Source organism: Carlito syrichta, unplaced genomic scaffold (genome assembly GCF_000164805.1).
Source record: "Carlito syrichta isolate Samal-C Ts95f unplaced genomic scaffold, Tarsius_syrichta-2.0.1 Scaffold111536, whole genome shotgun sequence".
NCBI classification, from domain to species: domain Eukaryota; kingdom Metazoa; phylum Chordata; class Mammalia; order Primates; family Tarsiidae; genus Carlito; species Carlito syrichta.
In genome coordinates this window covers 86,678-102,581 of record NW_007055632.1, presented here as the reverse complement: position 1 = coordinate 102,581, position 15,904 = coordinate 86,678, and the positions used below count along the sequence as shown (strand labels likewise).

Genomic DNA, 15,904 nt, shown 5'->3' with positions numbered 1-15,904 from the left:
CTACCACGCCCGGCTAATTTTTTTATTTATTGTAGAGATGAGGTCTCACCAAGTTTCCCCAGGCGGGTCTTGAACCCGTGGGCTCAGGCAATCCACTCACCTCGGCCTCCCAAAGGCGTGGGATTACAGGCTGAGTCACTGAGCCCAGCCTGATTTTTTAAATTTATTGTAGAGATAGGTCTCACCAAGTTGCCCAGGCTGGTCTCGAACCCTTGAGCTCAGGCAGTCCTCTCACCTCAGCTTCCCAAAGTGCTGGGATTTAAAAACTTCTTTTTTTTTTTTTGAGTTGTAGTCTCACTCCGTTGCCCAGGCTGGAGTGCAGTGGCACGCTCATGGCCGCCACAGCCTCGACCTGCTAGGTACCGGCGATCCTTCTTCCTCAGTCTTCCAAGTAGCTGGAACTGCAGGTGCGCGCTACCGTGCCCAGCTAATTTTTTATTTATTGTAGAGACGAGATCCCACCAAGTTGCTCAGGGTGGTCTCAAACCCGCAGGCTCAGGCAATCCACTTGCCTCGGCCTCCCAAAGTGCTAGGATTATAGGCTGAGCCACCAAGCCCAGCCAAAAACTTCTACTTTTCAAAAGACACTGTTAAGAAAATGAAAAAGTCACAAATTAAGGAGGAGGATCTTCGCAATGCATATATTTGAAAAGAGACATATCCAGAATATATAGAGAACTTTCAAACCCATAAAAAAGTAAACCCAGTAAGAATAATGAGCAAAAGACTTGAGCACTGTACTAAAGATAATAGAGGCTAATAAGCACATGAAAAGATGCTAAAGAAAATGTAAGTTAAAATCCCAGTGAGATACCAATACAAACCCACTAAAATAGCAAAAATTAAAAAGGTTAACCATATCATGTGTTAAGATATGGAAAAACCGGAGCTTTCCTACATTGCTGGTAGAAACAAAATGGTACAACCATTTTGCAAAACAGTTTGGTAGTTTCTTAAAAAGTTAAACATTAACCTACTGTTAGGTTACACTCCCACCAGGGCCTCCAGAATGTTAGGTCACACCTGCTGGGGTGTGGATGTCTGGTGTGCAATCCAATGCCGCATGAAAGATGCAAAGAATTGCATAGAAGTTAGATTAGAAAATATAGTTTGTTTAGAAAGCAAATTAGAGAGAGAGAGAGAAAGAAGAGATTCACCTCCCCAAGCGAGGGAAGGGGGCCAAAGCCAAGAAGCATGGTGATGGCAATAACTCAAAGAGCACAGGCCACACCAGAGTCTACTAAGGCAATGATGAATGGCTGCTAGAGGTTGAATTCCCCCTTTGATGGGGGCAGGTCATTAAGGTGGTCTGCTCCACATCATCATGAAGGAGCAGATTAAGTGCAGGTACTGCTGTCAGGTGATGGACAGCAGGCAGATGTGTGGGTTAGTCATATAATTGCTGCTATGGTGGGGTCTGTGTCACATAGGTAGGGAAGGAATGATTAGATTAACTTGGGTCTTAGGGGTGGAGGCAAATACTTGAAAGAGAAAGCCTAATTAGTACAAGACAAGCTGGAGAGGGAGTTGTGAAACAATTATCAATAGCTACCTGAGAAACAGTCTGTCCTTGGCTAGTGATTAGAAGATAAGTTAAGTGAATTGCTAGAAAAAACGAGATTTAGGCAATGTTAAAATGGCTGCTTGTTGGGTATATTAAATCCATGTTATGTCCTTTCATTGGTATATGCAGTCCACACGTTATGTCCTTTCACATACCATATGACCAGTCATTCCACTCATACCACTTGTACACAAGTGTTCACAGCAGCTCTAGCTGTAATAGTCAAAAATTAGAAACAAATCAAAGGTCTATCAGTAGGTAAGTGGATAAAAATGTGTTAAATCCATATAATACTATTCAGCAATAAAAAGGAATAAACTATTCATACATGGGTCGGGCTCGGTGGCTCAGGTTGTAATCCCAGCACTTTGGGAGGCCAAGGCGAGTGAATTGCATGAGCCCGCAGGTTCGAGACCCACCCAGACAACTTGGCGAGACCTTGTCTCTACAACAAATCAAAAATTAGCCGGGCGTGGTAGCACATGCCTGTAGTTCAGCTACTTGGAAGGCTGAGGCGGAAGGATCGCCGGAGCTCAGCAGGTCGAGGCTGCGGTGGCCAGGAGTGGCCACTGCACTCCAGCCTGGGCGACAGAGTGAGACTCCAACTCAAAAAAAGAAAAACAAACTATTCATACATGTAAAAACTTGAATAAATCTCAAAATCATAATGCTGAGTGAAAGGAGAACAAAAAAAGGAAAGAGTATGTACCATATGATTCCACTTATATAAAACTCTGGAAGATATAACCTGTAGTGACGGAAAATATCAACTGTTGTTTGGCGGAGATGGGAAAGAGTGCAAAGGGGTATAAAGACATTTTGGGGGATGAGGAATATGTTCACTATCTTGGCTGTGATTATCGTTTTATGGGTATTTTCAGGTGTGATTATGTTTTTTTGTTTGTTTGTTTGTTTTGAGTTGGAGTCTCACTGTTGCCCAGACTGGAGTGCAGTGGCCGCTCCCAGCCACCACAGCCTCGACCTGCTGGAATTACAGGCACGTGCTACCATGCCTGGCTGATTGGTTGTTTTATTGTAGAGATGAGGTCTTGCCAAGTTGCCCAGGCAGGTCTTGAACCCACGGGCTTAGGCAATCCACTCACCTCAGCCTCCCAAAGCGCGGGATTACAGGCTGAGCCACCGAGCCTGGCTACAAATACTAATTTCTATTTATATAGTAATAAATACTATAATTTGACCAAGTTGTAGATGGTATATAAGTAATGTTTCTCGGCTATATGAAGCGATATCAAGTTATTTATAACTTAGCCATTATAATAGTTATTATATTTTGTTATTTGAAAGATATTTATCCTAATTAGAACTTTTTGTCTTCTTCAGATATAGAGAACTAATATTAGAAAGTTAGTAGGGGCTGGGCTTGGTGGCTCAATCTGTAATCCCAGCACTTTGGGAGGCCGAGGCAAGTGGATTGCCTGAGCCCGTGGATTCGAGCCCCGCCCGGGCAAATTGGTGAGCCCTCGTCTCTCCAATAAATCAAAAATTAGCCAGGCGTGGTAGCGTACGCCTATAGTTCTGGTGGCTACTCGGAAGGCTGAGGCGGAAGGCTCACCGGAGCCCAGCTGGTAGAGGCTGCATAGCTGGGAGCGACCACTGCCCTCCAGTCAAAAACAAAAAAAAAGTTAGTAGGCTGGGTGCCGTGGCTCAAGCCTGTAATACCAGCCCTTTGGAAGACTGAGGCAAGAGGACTGCCTGAGATCAGGGGTTCGAGACCAGTCTGGGCAACTTGGTGAGACCTTGTCTCTACAATAAATCAAAAAATTAGCCAGGCATGGTGACTCACACCTGAAGTTCCAGCTACTTGGAAGGCTGAGGTGGAAGGACTGCCTGAGCCCAGCAGGTCGAGGCTGAGGTGGCCACAAGCGTGACTCTGCACTCCAGCCTGGGCAACATAGGGAGACTCTAACTCAAAAAATAAAATAAGTTCGTATTCAAAAATTTTCCCCAAAATTATAGTGAAAAGGAGAAAGTTACTAAAATCCAGATGTGTAAAAACAAATAAATTCAGCTATGAGCAAATGAATTCTATCTTCCAGAATTATGAGAAAGTGTTTTCTGTTATTTAAGCCATTTAAATAATGGCATCTTTTAAGTGTACTGAAATTTTTTGTAGTATATCTTGAAGAATATTATCCAGTAACTTTAAAAAGGAGTAACATCTAAGGCTTCCTAATTATTAAGTTGAAATCCAAAGAATAATATAATTGCTACTTTAACTAATAAATTAATTAATGTTTGAGTCAGGGTCTTACTCTGCTGCCCAGAGTGTCATGGCTCGCCTAAGCCTCAACCTCCTATGCTCAAATGATCCTTCTGTCTCATCCTCCCAAGTAGCCTCCCAAGTAGCTGGGACTACAGCAGCATGCCACCACACCCAGCTGATTTTTTTTATAGAGACAAGGTCTCACTATGTTGCCCAGGCTGGTCTCGACTCCTGGGCTCAAGCAATTCTCTCGCCTCAGCCTCCCAAAGTGCTGCATTATAGGTGTTAGCCACTGTGACCAGCCATTTGCTACTTTTAAAAAGAGAAAGGAATAAAAGCAATTTGAAATTTAAGATATAAAAAAGGTAACAAATGAAGGAACTCTAACAATATTTAGATTATCAAGCTAAAATATTTTTATTGGAATAGTTCATAAAATTAATGCACTGCTAGGAAGGATATGAAATCACTTAATGGATCTGTCTAAACTGGACTATTCACCTGTTTATAGTGAAGTACACCGAAGGTATTCATTGGGGGAAAAAAACCTGTCGGGAAATAAAAAGAATCTCATAATGCACAAGTTTCATTAACTGTGCATTTTTTCAAGCATTCCAATCCCACTCAGAAATAACACATGATATCTGAGTGTTTTAAAATCCAAGGCCTTTAATTCAGTTTTCAGTAATGACTGTAAATGCCTTCACAAAACTTCTTCTTCACTGTAATAGAAGGCACTACACATCACATAACACCCTTAAAGCAGTGATTCCTTCTGATGCTGGTGGAGATAAAACATTAAATGGCAGGGTTTAGACCATAAAAATTTCTTCTTCTTCTTAAAAAAAAGACAAATCCGAAAATCACACAAAAAAATTAAGTTACAAGTCAGTCTTTTTCAGTTTCCCAATGCAGTTTTATGTTATTTTTACAAGTACATAATTTGAAATTAGGATAAACCAGGTAAGTATGATATGGTTTTCAACATGTGTTATATTTCAGTTAAATATAGTAAATATAAAGACACCAGTGTCATGCTAATTGGCATCTTTTGCTACTCTTTAGCTGTGCAAAATAAACTTGAAATGATACAGCTTGTAGTGGTATAATTAAAAAGATCCTTGATACGACACTAACAACTTTCAAATTCTAGTCACAAATTGTATATAAATTGTAAGATTATTAAAATATACCTTTCTGAAAAATAATAAGATGACCATTTATACCTAAATAAGGTTTCCCAGAAAGTTATGAAATACTTTAGCATATAAAAGTAGTTGCCCCCTTTCTGAAAAGTCAACTGTTGTTTCACAAAATAACTCATATGATCTAAGGCAAATGATTTCTATCAAATGCCATATTCTTTCTATGACTCTGAGGTATGCTTCAAGAGACTGTATCCATGAGAAAAGGGCACATTTGAGTATTAGACCACAGTTACAGACACAAGAAGCCTCTCTTGGGTCGGGAATGCCCTTAAGAGTTACATCAACAGAGAACAAGAGAGAGCTTCTGAAGCCATTTCTTTTACAAATACATACAACTAAATTTGGCTATTTAGAGGGTAATTCAAGACACAGCTATTATCTTATGTGCTTAGTCATGTATGCCTATTTTAAATAGGGCTTCTACAGGATGCTCTTATTCAAACACAAACCAATCTTATTCTACGAAATCACATTGTTCTATTTTTGGAAAGGCAGTATAGTTTAAACAAAACAGAAAAAACCCCCAAAACAAAACCAGCTGTAACAGTGATTCAGGCAAAACTCCCATGTCAAACAACAGTAGGAAATGTGTTCTGAAAAATAATAATTTTGGGGAAAAGACACTGCCAAACAAATAATGCTGGAAAGCAATCTTATAATCACTCAAATAATTATCACAAAGGACTTATGATGAATGCCTTTAAAATAAAACTTCAGTTTAAAAAATAGCTGATTGTGAGATTTATAATTAGAATGTCTTTGAAAAGTATTCAAGCTAATTATTTTAATCAGGCCCAATTTGTAAAGGGTAAGAGAAACTTCCACAATTAATACTAGATGCCCTCTTACCTTTGGAGAAACTGCTAAGGTTACATTTTGATAATAGGAAATGAAAATGTACATGACAACTGAAAAAATCCCACCATGCCTACTAATAAACACAATGGGCAGCAAGAAACTTATTTTTAAGCAATGATCACTCAGTAGAATGCCTTATAAAATTACATATCATAATCAAGCTAAGAAAAAGTTTCAAGACTAGCAGCTGAACTTTGTGAAACATATAGGACAAAAGAAGGCACTACATAAGCATCAATTACTTCTAATTACAGCTGGACAGTTCAGTCTTTTCCTTCTTAAGATAGCCAGTGTGAATGTTATTTTTATATCCCCCTGAGTTTTAACATGATTGGGCAAAGCAGCACCAGTTTAAAAAAATATCTGCAATGCCAGCACTGCAGTATGGAATCACTAATACTGATGGCCCCACAGGTCTCTCATAAGAGCACTTTAGAACATGATTAAAAATATAGAAATGCCTTTCAGTGTTTGAGTATTAAAGTGGAATCAACACAGACATCCATTTCCAAAAATAATGCACTAAAACGGTTCACCGATACAATACAGTCTTTCCACCCTGTATCTAGCATTCACGGCTATTTCCACACTGCTGCCACCGAGAGATCTCCTTTGTGCGTCTTGTTGAAGTGTCAGTATGCTTCATAGTACATAGTCCTTCTTTTTGGCTGGAAAATCCTGGCAAATATCATGTCATGCCTGTTTTGAGCAGTATCCCTTGCAGGTCCTCTGGCAACGCTAAGATAATTGCATCTATATGTGTCCGTAACTTTTCCATAGTGTCAGGTTTCACAGGTAAACGCTCTCGATCAGCCTGCAACTACATAAGGAATATTTGGCAGCATTTAAATTAGCCTTAGAATTTGTATTAATACACTATATTCTCTAAATAAATAGATTTTTTAAATGTTTTAAATTCTTTAGTTAATTTATTTTTATTTAACTCTTTAATTTTTTTAGAGAGGGATCTTACTCTGTTGTTGCCCAGCACAGTGGTGTAATCATAGCTCACTGCAGCCTTGAACTACAACCTTGACTCAAGTGATCCTTCTGTCTCAGCCTGCTGAGTAGCTGGGACTGCAGGAGCATGTTACCACACCCGATTTTTTTCTTTTTTCTTTTTTCTTTTACTTTTTGTAGAGATGAGGGCTCGCTATGTTGCCTAGACTGGTCTCCAACTACTGAGCTCAAGCAATCCTCCTGCCTCAGTCTCCGTAAGTGCTGAGATTAAAGGTGTGAGCTACTGCGTCTGGTCAACAATGTTTTTGTAGAGCTCATTAGATTCCATGTAAATAACTTTATAATAATATGGCATCATTATGATGTGCCTGAATGACCAAGTATTTTTAGCAAGCTCTTTCATCAGTTGACCAATCTCAAGTTCTATCATTGAAAAAGTTACTTCTGGCCAGGTTCGGTGGCTCAGCCTGTAATCCCGTGCTTTGGGAGGCTGAGGGTGAGTGGATTGCCTGAGCCCGCGGGTTCAAGACCCGCCTGGGCAACTTGGCGAGACTTCATCTCTACAATAAATCAAAATTAACCGGGCATGGTAGCACGTGCCTGTAGTTCCAGCTACTTGGAAGGCTGAGGCGGAAGGATCGCCAGAGCCCAGCAGGTCGAGGCTGTGGTGGCCGGGAGCAGCCACTGCACTCCAGTCTGGGTGACAGGGTGAGAGTCCAACTCAAAAAAAAAAGAAAAAGTTACTTCTGTGATATATCATGGACTGTCAGCTCAAATGAGAAGACAGTATCTTCAACAGAAAAGTCAATTTGGTTACATACCAGTTTATTTTTCAGCTTCAATACAAGATCTACTGTTTCTACTTCTGTGTGTTTCTGGATCCAGAGAAGTAAGTCCTAGAATAATTAGTAAGTCCCAAGTCAGTAAATATTCAAAAAAATAATCAAATCTATTTCAATAGGCAAGGGCACTGTGAAGGAAGGACAAGAAGGAAAAGGAGAACAAGGTATTTAACCCAGATATAATGCTATATCTGGGAATAATTCTCATGATATTCTAGTAACTGTCAATTAGCTGGCTTTTACATTAGCCAGAATTGTCTAATATTTGCAAGTAAAACAAAATATAAGAAAATTCCTTTCTGAAATGGACTTTTCTGGTCAAGCAAGAAAAACAAAATTGCAACTCAAACTGTAATATTAACTCCCAACCCCCCCAACTAAGCTGTGAGTAACTTATAAGGATAATTAGCTAACAAATCAAAATAACTAAGCATGAATATACATTTACTAGATATAAATTCTACATTTTCACATAGGCTCTTTCTGGTCTTATGCTGTGGTTGCCTTTATCATATTCTTCTCAAAGTTGGAGTCACTGGGAGTTTATGATTAGAAAGTTAACACTGAGGCTATCCCACTTCACATTTAAAGCTAAATACAAATGAAAATAAGACTATCCCTAAAAAAAAAAAAAAAAAAGGAAAATAAGACTATCCTTTACATATTCATAAGTGTTAATTTAAAATAGCCTGGTGATAAATTATAGAATGTAAAAAATCAGTTCAAACACAAAAAAACTGTTAATATTAACTAGAAAAAAGGTGAACAAGTTGTACTAGAAAAGATCTGTAGTTAACTGGTTAGATAAAAATCCTGACTTCCTCTAGTAGTATACTGGTAAATATTTTAACAAACAGTTCTCCAGAAAAGGTCTCTGATTTGTAGCATTTGCCAACTTCTATGGTATAATACTCCCACTGTAGTTGATTTAAAGTTGCCAACCCAAGGCTGCGAAATGGAGGACTGGAAAGAGATGTGCCCCATCAGCTCTTATAAGTCAATTCGAGTGGACTTCAGCACACTGCTGGCTCCACTACTTAGCAGAGATGTGATCTGAGCCAAGTCACTTGACTTCTAAGCTACAGGTACCCCACTATACAGTTTATTACACGTCTACCTTAATGAATTATTGTAAAGATTATAAGACTATCCATATAAAGCTAAACAGTCCCTAGCACATAGCACATCACCTAGAAAAGTTAGCTATTATTACTATTGATAAAGAAATGGATACAAGTATGATCTTTAACCTCTAAGAATAATTATTTCAGTAGTTGTTAATTGTCACACAGTTTTCTAACCTCTTCACAAAGAGCTTCTAGATGGAGTGCCTCCAATTTTTGGGTCATTTCCTTCCGTCGGGTCTTAAACCAGCCATCAAAATTTGGAGACTTTAGGAAATGTCTAGAAAAATAAATTTTTAAAAAGCAAAGTTTGATTATGACTTATTTGCTCTCCTCAGTACCTTTTCCTATCTATAGCACAGAGAACCATGGGATTTTAAACAATAAAATTTTTAAAATGTCTAAGTCCATTTTTGGTTTTATTTTATATTTTGACACAGGGTCTCACTTTGTCTCCCAGACTGTAGGTGCAGTGGTGTGATCATAGCACACTGCAGCCTCAACCTGTCCTAAGCTCAAGCAATCCCTTTGCCTTGGACTCCCAGAGTGCTGGGATTATAGGTGTATGTCACTGTACCCAGCTTTCTTTTATTTTTATTTATTTATTTATGTTATTATTATTATTTTTTTATCTTTGTTTTTTAAATCTTTGTTGTTGTTTTTTGTTGGAGTCTCACTGTTGCTCAGCTGGAGTGCAGTAGCATGCTTACGGCCACTGCAGCCTTGACTTGCTGGGCTCAAGTGATCCTTCCGCCTCAGTCTTCCAAGCAGCTGGAACCACAGATGCATGCCACCATGCCTGGCTAATTTTTTAATTTATTGTAGCAACGAGGTCTCACCAAGTTTCCCAGGCTGGTCTCGAACCCCTGGGCTCAGGTAATCCTCTCGCCGTTTGTTTATTTATATATATATTTGAGTTTATATCTATCTGTCTGTCTGTCTATCTGTCTATTTTTTTTTTTTTTTTTGAGTTGGAGTCTCACTCTTATTGCCCAGGCTGGAGTACAGTGGCACGCTCATGGCCACTGCAGTCTCAACCTGCTGGGTTTAGGTGATCCTTCCGCCTCAGCCTTACAAGTAGCTTGAACTACAGACACATGCCACCATGCCCAGCTACTCTTTTGTTTTTAAATAAAGAACTACAAGCTGGGCACGGTGGCTCATGCCTGTAGTCTCAATTAGTCAAGAGGCAGAGGCAGGATGATCACTTAAGCCCAGGAGTTCATGGCTGCAGTGAGTTATGATCATTCCACTGCACTCCTAGCCTGGGCAATGAAGCAAGACCTGACTCTAAAAAAATTAAATAAAGAAAGAAAAAAGAGAAAAAAAACTAACCGGTAAAGTCCAATCCAATCGCCTTTTATTCTAGAGGTTAGCTGAGGTCCTGTTTTCTCAAGTGTTTTCATAAATTCTTCTGGAAGAAATTGTCTTAATTGGGGTGGACTCTAGAATAGAGGACATACTATATTTAGAAATTAGAAATTGATATATTCACAGAAGTTACTTACAGTTAGAGAATTCAAATAGGATTTTATTTGAATATGTTCATACCTTCCATGGGGAAATACTTTTCTGCAAAGGCATTAAGCTTGCCACGTATCTTTCCTAAAACCAAGAGAAAAGTTAATAAAATTAGACATTTCTGGCCAGGTGCAGGGGCTCATGCCTATAATTCCAGCAGTCTGGGAGGCCGAGGTGAGAGGATTGCCTAAGCCCACGGGTTCAAGACCAGCCTGGGCAACTTGGCGAGACCTCATTTCTATAATACCTAAAAAAAATTAGCTGGGCATGGTGGTTCCAGCCGTAGTTCCAGCTACTTGGAAGGCTGAGGTGGACTGCCTGAGCCCAGCAGGTCGAGGCTGCAGTGGCCATGAGCATGCCTCTGCATTCCAATCTGGGCAAGACAGTGAGACTCCGACTCAAAAAAAAAAAAAAATTAGATATTTCTATCCAAAGTGTCTTCAAAAATATTTAAACAGACATACTTAAAAGGAATAGGCCTCCATGTTTTTCATCATATCCTCTTTCAATAGACAGCAACAACTCCATCACTCCCAACAGATATAACTAAATTTGGATTGAGTTGGGAAGCTAAATTTTCAACAATAATTTAACTAAATCTTGGGTAACCCAAGGGCCTACATATTTTCTTTAAAAAAAAAAAATTTTAGACGAATCTCAAAATGTGTTAGAAAATGTACTCAACATTCTACATGCACGATCTCTTATAATCCTTGTAACCATCCTATGGGGTAGGTATTATAGGGAAACTGAGGCTTCAAATGGCCAAGTAACCTGACCAAGGTAACATGGCCTAGACCTGAATTCAGGTCTACTTGACTTTAGTCCATGTTCTTAAGCACTACAGTAAAGTTTCCTTATTTAAACAAACATTTAAATGGAATAAAATAAATTGACATCCATCTACCAAGAAAGAATATTTCTTACTAAAATATAAAGCAAAGATCTCCAAGATGCCCCCACTTAATGTTCATAGATAGACTACATTAGTAAATACATAAAATCTATGATGCAGTCTCTAGACTAGGATCATATCATGGTACTGCCTGTATTTTAATATGACATTCTTAGAATAACCATATCATCTAGTCATTTATTCCATAAATATTTGAGTGCTACCATATGTCAGACTGAGGAAATAATAATGAGCAAGACAGATATTGTTCCTGTCATCTTGGAGTTACAGTCTCAAAGATATTACATCGAATTGTACTCCAGAAAACAATAACAGCAAAAGATACTCCAGAGTAATTTCTTTAAGGTACAAAATGCGATAACTATATCATATGAGGGGGAACCCAAAAAGGTCAGAATTTATTTATAAAAAATTGTGTAGTTATTCTTATATGTTTAAACTTCAGTCACCTTCGAAGTACTCTCTGATGCAATACCTATCGAGATGCTTTTTCCACTGCTCAAAACAGTTTTTGAACTCGTCAATTTTGATGCTTTGTAGTGCTTCTACTGTTTTTTTGTTTCACCTCTTCCACATGAGCAAACATGTCCCTTTGAGGACTTTTTTTATTCAGGGAAACAAAAAAAAGTAGCTTGGGGTGAGACTAGGTAAATAGGGAAAGTGGGGAACAGAGGTCATGCCATTTTTGGTCAAAAACTGCTGAACATTCAGAATGGTGTTAGCAGATTGTGTAAATCACCCATCATGAAATGGACAAATGTATTGAAACAATTTCCAGAAAAATTCACTGAAGTCAAATGCGGCCTCTCACAACACTAGCTGGTATACAGATGCCAGTGGGTTCCCAAAACACTTACCTAGTGGAGGAGGCCTACGCTACAAGGGGCCCACCCTCCAAAAAATAATTCCCTCATATGTCATATCAATTATCTCATTTAAGATTTATGACACGTTGAAAGGTACTTAGGGAGAATAGAATCAGCCACATTTTACAGGTAAGAAAAATGAGAGCCAAGAAAGGGAGTGACTTACCAAAGTTGCACTGTTAATACTAGAAGAAAGAATGTTAATACAAAGGTCTCTTGCAAAAGGCTCTATTTTTAATCACTATACAAACCAGGCAGGCAAAACACACAACTTAAGATTGTGGAGGATAGGGAAATTCATATACTCTTAGACAAATCATTAAATTATGCAAAGATATATTTTTTAACTCACTAATGGAATGATGAAACTTTGTGTCAGTTCCAAAAAATAGCGTCGGAGAATAACACTTTGAGCCTCAGAAGGACGTTTCTGTTGTACACCCTTAAAAGAGGAAACAATGAGAATCTATAATCTAGTTCAGAGTAGAACACAATGGATAATTATCAAGTTATACTTGATATATTAAAAAACTAAAACTTTGGCCAGGCACGGTGGCTTAGTCTGTAATCCCAATACTTTAGGAAGTTGAAGCAAGAGGATTACCTGAGCCTGGGAGTTCAAGACCAGCCTGGGCAATTGGTGAGACCTTATCTCTATAATAAATCAAAAAATAAGCCAGGTATGGTAGCGTTCACCTGTGGTTCCAGCTACCTGGAAGGCTGAGGTGAAAGGATTGTCTAAACCTAACAGGTGGAGGCTGCAGTGGCCATGAATGTGACACTGTATTCCAGCCTAGGTGACAGAGTGAGACTCCAACTAAAAAAAAAAAAAAAAAAAAATCTAAAACTTCATCTTGAAGTAATTTAATTTGAAGTTCACTGTTTACTATCCCATGAAAATAATCCTTAGAGCAAAATATAAGAGTCTTTAACATTGGATAACATCATTCATTTCCATACTTTAAAAAAATCAGTTCACAATGAAGACAATCTTTATTTCATATTTACTATATTAATACTACTTACATTTTTTAAAATGCTATCTTCTATCGTTAGATGCTAACGATAGAATGTAGGCCTTTTTCACGATAACTCCTGTTTCTAGAAAGATTGGCACGTGTGTGTAGCTGGAGCCCCAATATTCAAGTTCATAATTGCTGTTACTTTAGCCTCCTGATTTTTATGAAGCTTTGGTTAAAAAGAGAGACCCCATTCCATATTATTATATAAAAAGCACATATTGCATACCTGGATATTATATAACTAAACAAGAAAATTTAATAATATAAGCAAGTAATTACCTTCTGTAATTGTTTTATGATCTCTTCATCTCTATTTAGATATGGCTTATAAGAAGTATAAACTCCTAAGAAGTAAAAAAAAAAAAGAAGGTAAACAGAAAAACCCAAGTACATATGTAAATATATATTTAGAAATCAGTAAGATTCAATACCAGGTTTAGAATCCAAAGTCTTTAGGTTCTTCAATTTTTTCACTTTAACCTGCTTAGGAATTTCACCTAAAGGAAATAGCACAAAGATGTTTATAATTACCCTAATCATATACATTATAAAAACTGGAATTTTATAAGATTAATAATCCACTGGCTACTTATTACTAAGTTAAAGATGTTACAGTTAAAGCATTCCTCTTTTTTTTTTGATTTGGAGTCTCACTCCATCGCCCAGACTGGAGTGCAGTGGCACACTCCCAGTCACTGCAGCCTTAACCTGCTGGGCTCCGGTGAGCCTTCCAAGTTAGCCAGAATTACAGGCACGCGCAACCACGCCCGGCTGATTTTTTGATTTATTGTAGAGATGAGGTCTCACCAAGTGGCCCGGGCTGGTCTCGAACCTGTGGGCTCAGACAATTCACTCGCCTCAGCCTCACAGGCTGAGCCACAGAGCCCAGCCAGCATTCTTCTTAACATCAGTGAATACTTAAGAGTTCAGGCCAGGCACGGTGGCTCACGCCTGTAATCCCAGCACTTTGGGAGGCCAAGGCAAGAGGACTGCTTGAGCCTAGGAGTTCAAGACCAGCCTGGGCAACATGGCAAGACCTCATCTCTACAATTAAAAAAAAGCCAAAAAACCCCAAACTAGACAGTCATGGTGGTGAGCATCTATAGTCTCAGCTACTTAGAAGGCTGAGATGGAAGAATCGCCTAAAGCCAGCAGGTGTAGACTATGGTAGCCATGATTGTACCACTGCATTCGAGCCTGGGTGACAGAGTAAGACTCCAACTCAAAGAAAAAAAAGAGGGACTTCATTCCTGGTATTCTAAAACTCGATAAAATAAATACTGGATTATTACAACAGTACAGAAACAATTCATGTTAAATTATATAAAATTGGTATTTGATCTTTCATTAATATCTATCATTATTTAATTTTTTTTCCATTTTGTCACTCAACCTGTAATTAAAAATCTCTGTGCCAAATACATAAATTATCCATCTGAGCCACAAATGGACAGGATTTCAGAGCAGGTTGCTATGTTGAATAGCTTGTTTAATATATTCAGGGCCCGACTCTTAGGGTCAAAGAAGAATAAAATACTCTTTAAGAGTAAATAAAATAGAAATAAATCCTTAAGTGACTGTGTAGATGCAGTCTTCAAGGGGTTTTTTTTGGTATGTCCCCAAATTCTGCTTTTGCATTATAGAAACTTACACTGCCACCAGGTAGTGATGTTGTGTTCAACAACACAGGTCTGAGGCACAGACGGACAGGGCTCCTGAGCAGGCTGCTGTGTTGAACAGCTTGTTTGGTACATGCAAGGCCCTACCTAGTCTTAGGGTCAAAGAAAGCTAAAACCTAAACAACCCTTAAAATAAGCAGAAAAAAATGCCTCAAGGTATATATTTAAAAGTGTCATGAACACATGTAAATTTAACCAACTTTCCTTCTCTCTCCCATTCTCTGACCTTCCTCTTCTCTGCATGAGTAAAAGTACAACCTAACAACTGAAAGACAATCTAGAGATTATACAATTCAAGACTCTAAATTTACAAAATGTCTTTGTTTAAATTGCTATTTAGATCAAACTGCTAATTGTGGTACATATGGGGGTGGCATTACAGGATCAGGGAACATTTTCACTTGTAATCTTATATTGTTAAAAAATTTTAAGAGCACGGACTATGGCAAAACAGATATTTTAATACACCTTTTACTTTGAAATAGTTGACCCTTGAACAACATGGTTTATTCAACAACCACCATGCAGGTCCACTTATACATAAATTTTCTTCTACCTCTGCCATCCCTGAGACAGCGAGACCAACCCCGCTTCTTCCTCAGCCAACTCAACGTGAAGATGATGAGGATGAAGACCTTTATGACAATCCAGTCCCACTCAATTAATAGTAAATATATTTTTCTTCCTTATTATTTTCTTAATAACATTTTCTTTTATCTAGCTAACATCATTGTAAGAATACAGTATATTATATACAACATATAAAACATGTATTAATTGACTTTATGTTATCAATAAGGCTATTAGTAGTCAGCAGAAGGCTATTAGTAGTTAAGTTTTTGGGGAGTCAAAAGTTTTACTGCTTAGGGGGTCAATATCCCTAACTCTCGTTGTACAAGGATCAACTGTAATTTCAATCTTGTAGAAAAACTGCGAAGTAATACAGTCTATACTCCAATTCTGTCAACTGCTTCATAACAACTTTAAACAAAAGCTTGTTAAAAAAGTGATGTCCAGCCGGGCTCGGTGGCTCAGCCTGTAATCCCGCGCCTTTGGGAGGATGAGGTGAGTGGATTGCCTGAACCCGCGGGTTCAAGACCCGCCTGGGCAACTTGGTGAG

At 38.5% G+C, this 15,904-nt stretch overlaps 2 protein-coding genes across 3 annotated transcripts in view; one reads left to right on the top strand and one right to left on the bottom strand.

Moving 5' to 3' along the window:
* PDE12 (phosphodiesterase 12) overlaps positions 1-15,904 on the top strand; it is a 101,375-nt gene that overhangs the window by 56,219 nt on the left and 29,252 nt on the right. The gene's annotated exons all lie outside the window — the stretch shown is intronic.
* Positions 4,437-15,904, bottom strand: part of DENND6A (DENN domain containing 6A) — a 90,246-nt gene continuing 78,778 nt past the window's right edge. The window contains exons 13-20 of one of the 2 annotated variants that reach the window (XM_008070044.2): positions 13,537-13,602; positions 13,385-13,449; positions 12,436-12,525; positions 10,332-10,385; positions 10,116-10,225; positions 8,958-9,060; positions 7,636-7,710; positions 4,437-6,674 (exon numbers count right to left, since the gene is read on the bottom strand). In XM_008070044.2, the coding sequence (XP_008068235.1) occupies positions 6,543-6,674; positions 7,636-7,710; positions 8,958-9,060; positions 10,116-10,225; positions 10,332-10,385; positions 12,436-12,525; positions 13,385-13,449; positions 13,537-13,602 (695 nt within the window). In that variant the 3' untranslated portion in view covers positions 4,437-6,542. The remainder of the gene's footprint in view (positions 6,675-7,635; positions 7,711-8,957; positions 9,061-10,115; positions 10,226-10,331; positions 10,386-12,435; positions 12,526-13,384; positions 13,450-13,536; positions 13,603-15,904) is intronic. The other variant, XM_021718212.1, reaches the window with a different exon arrangement.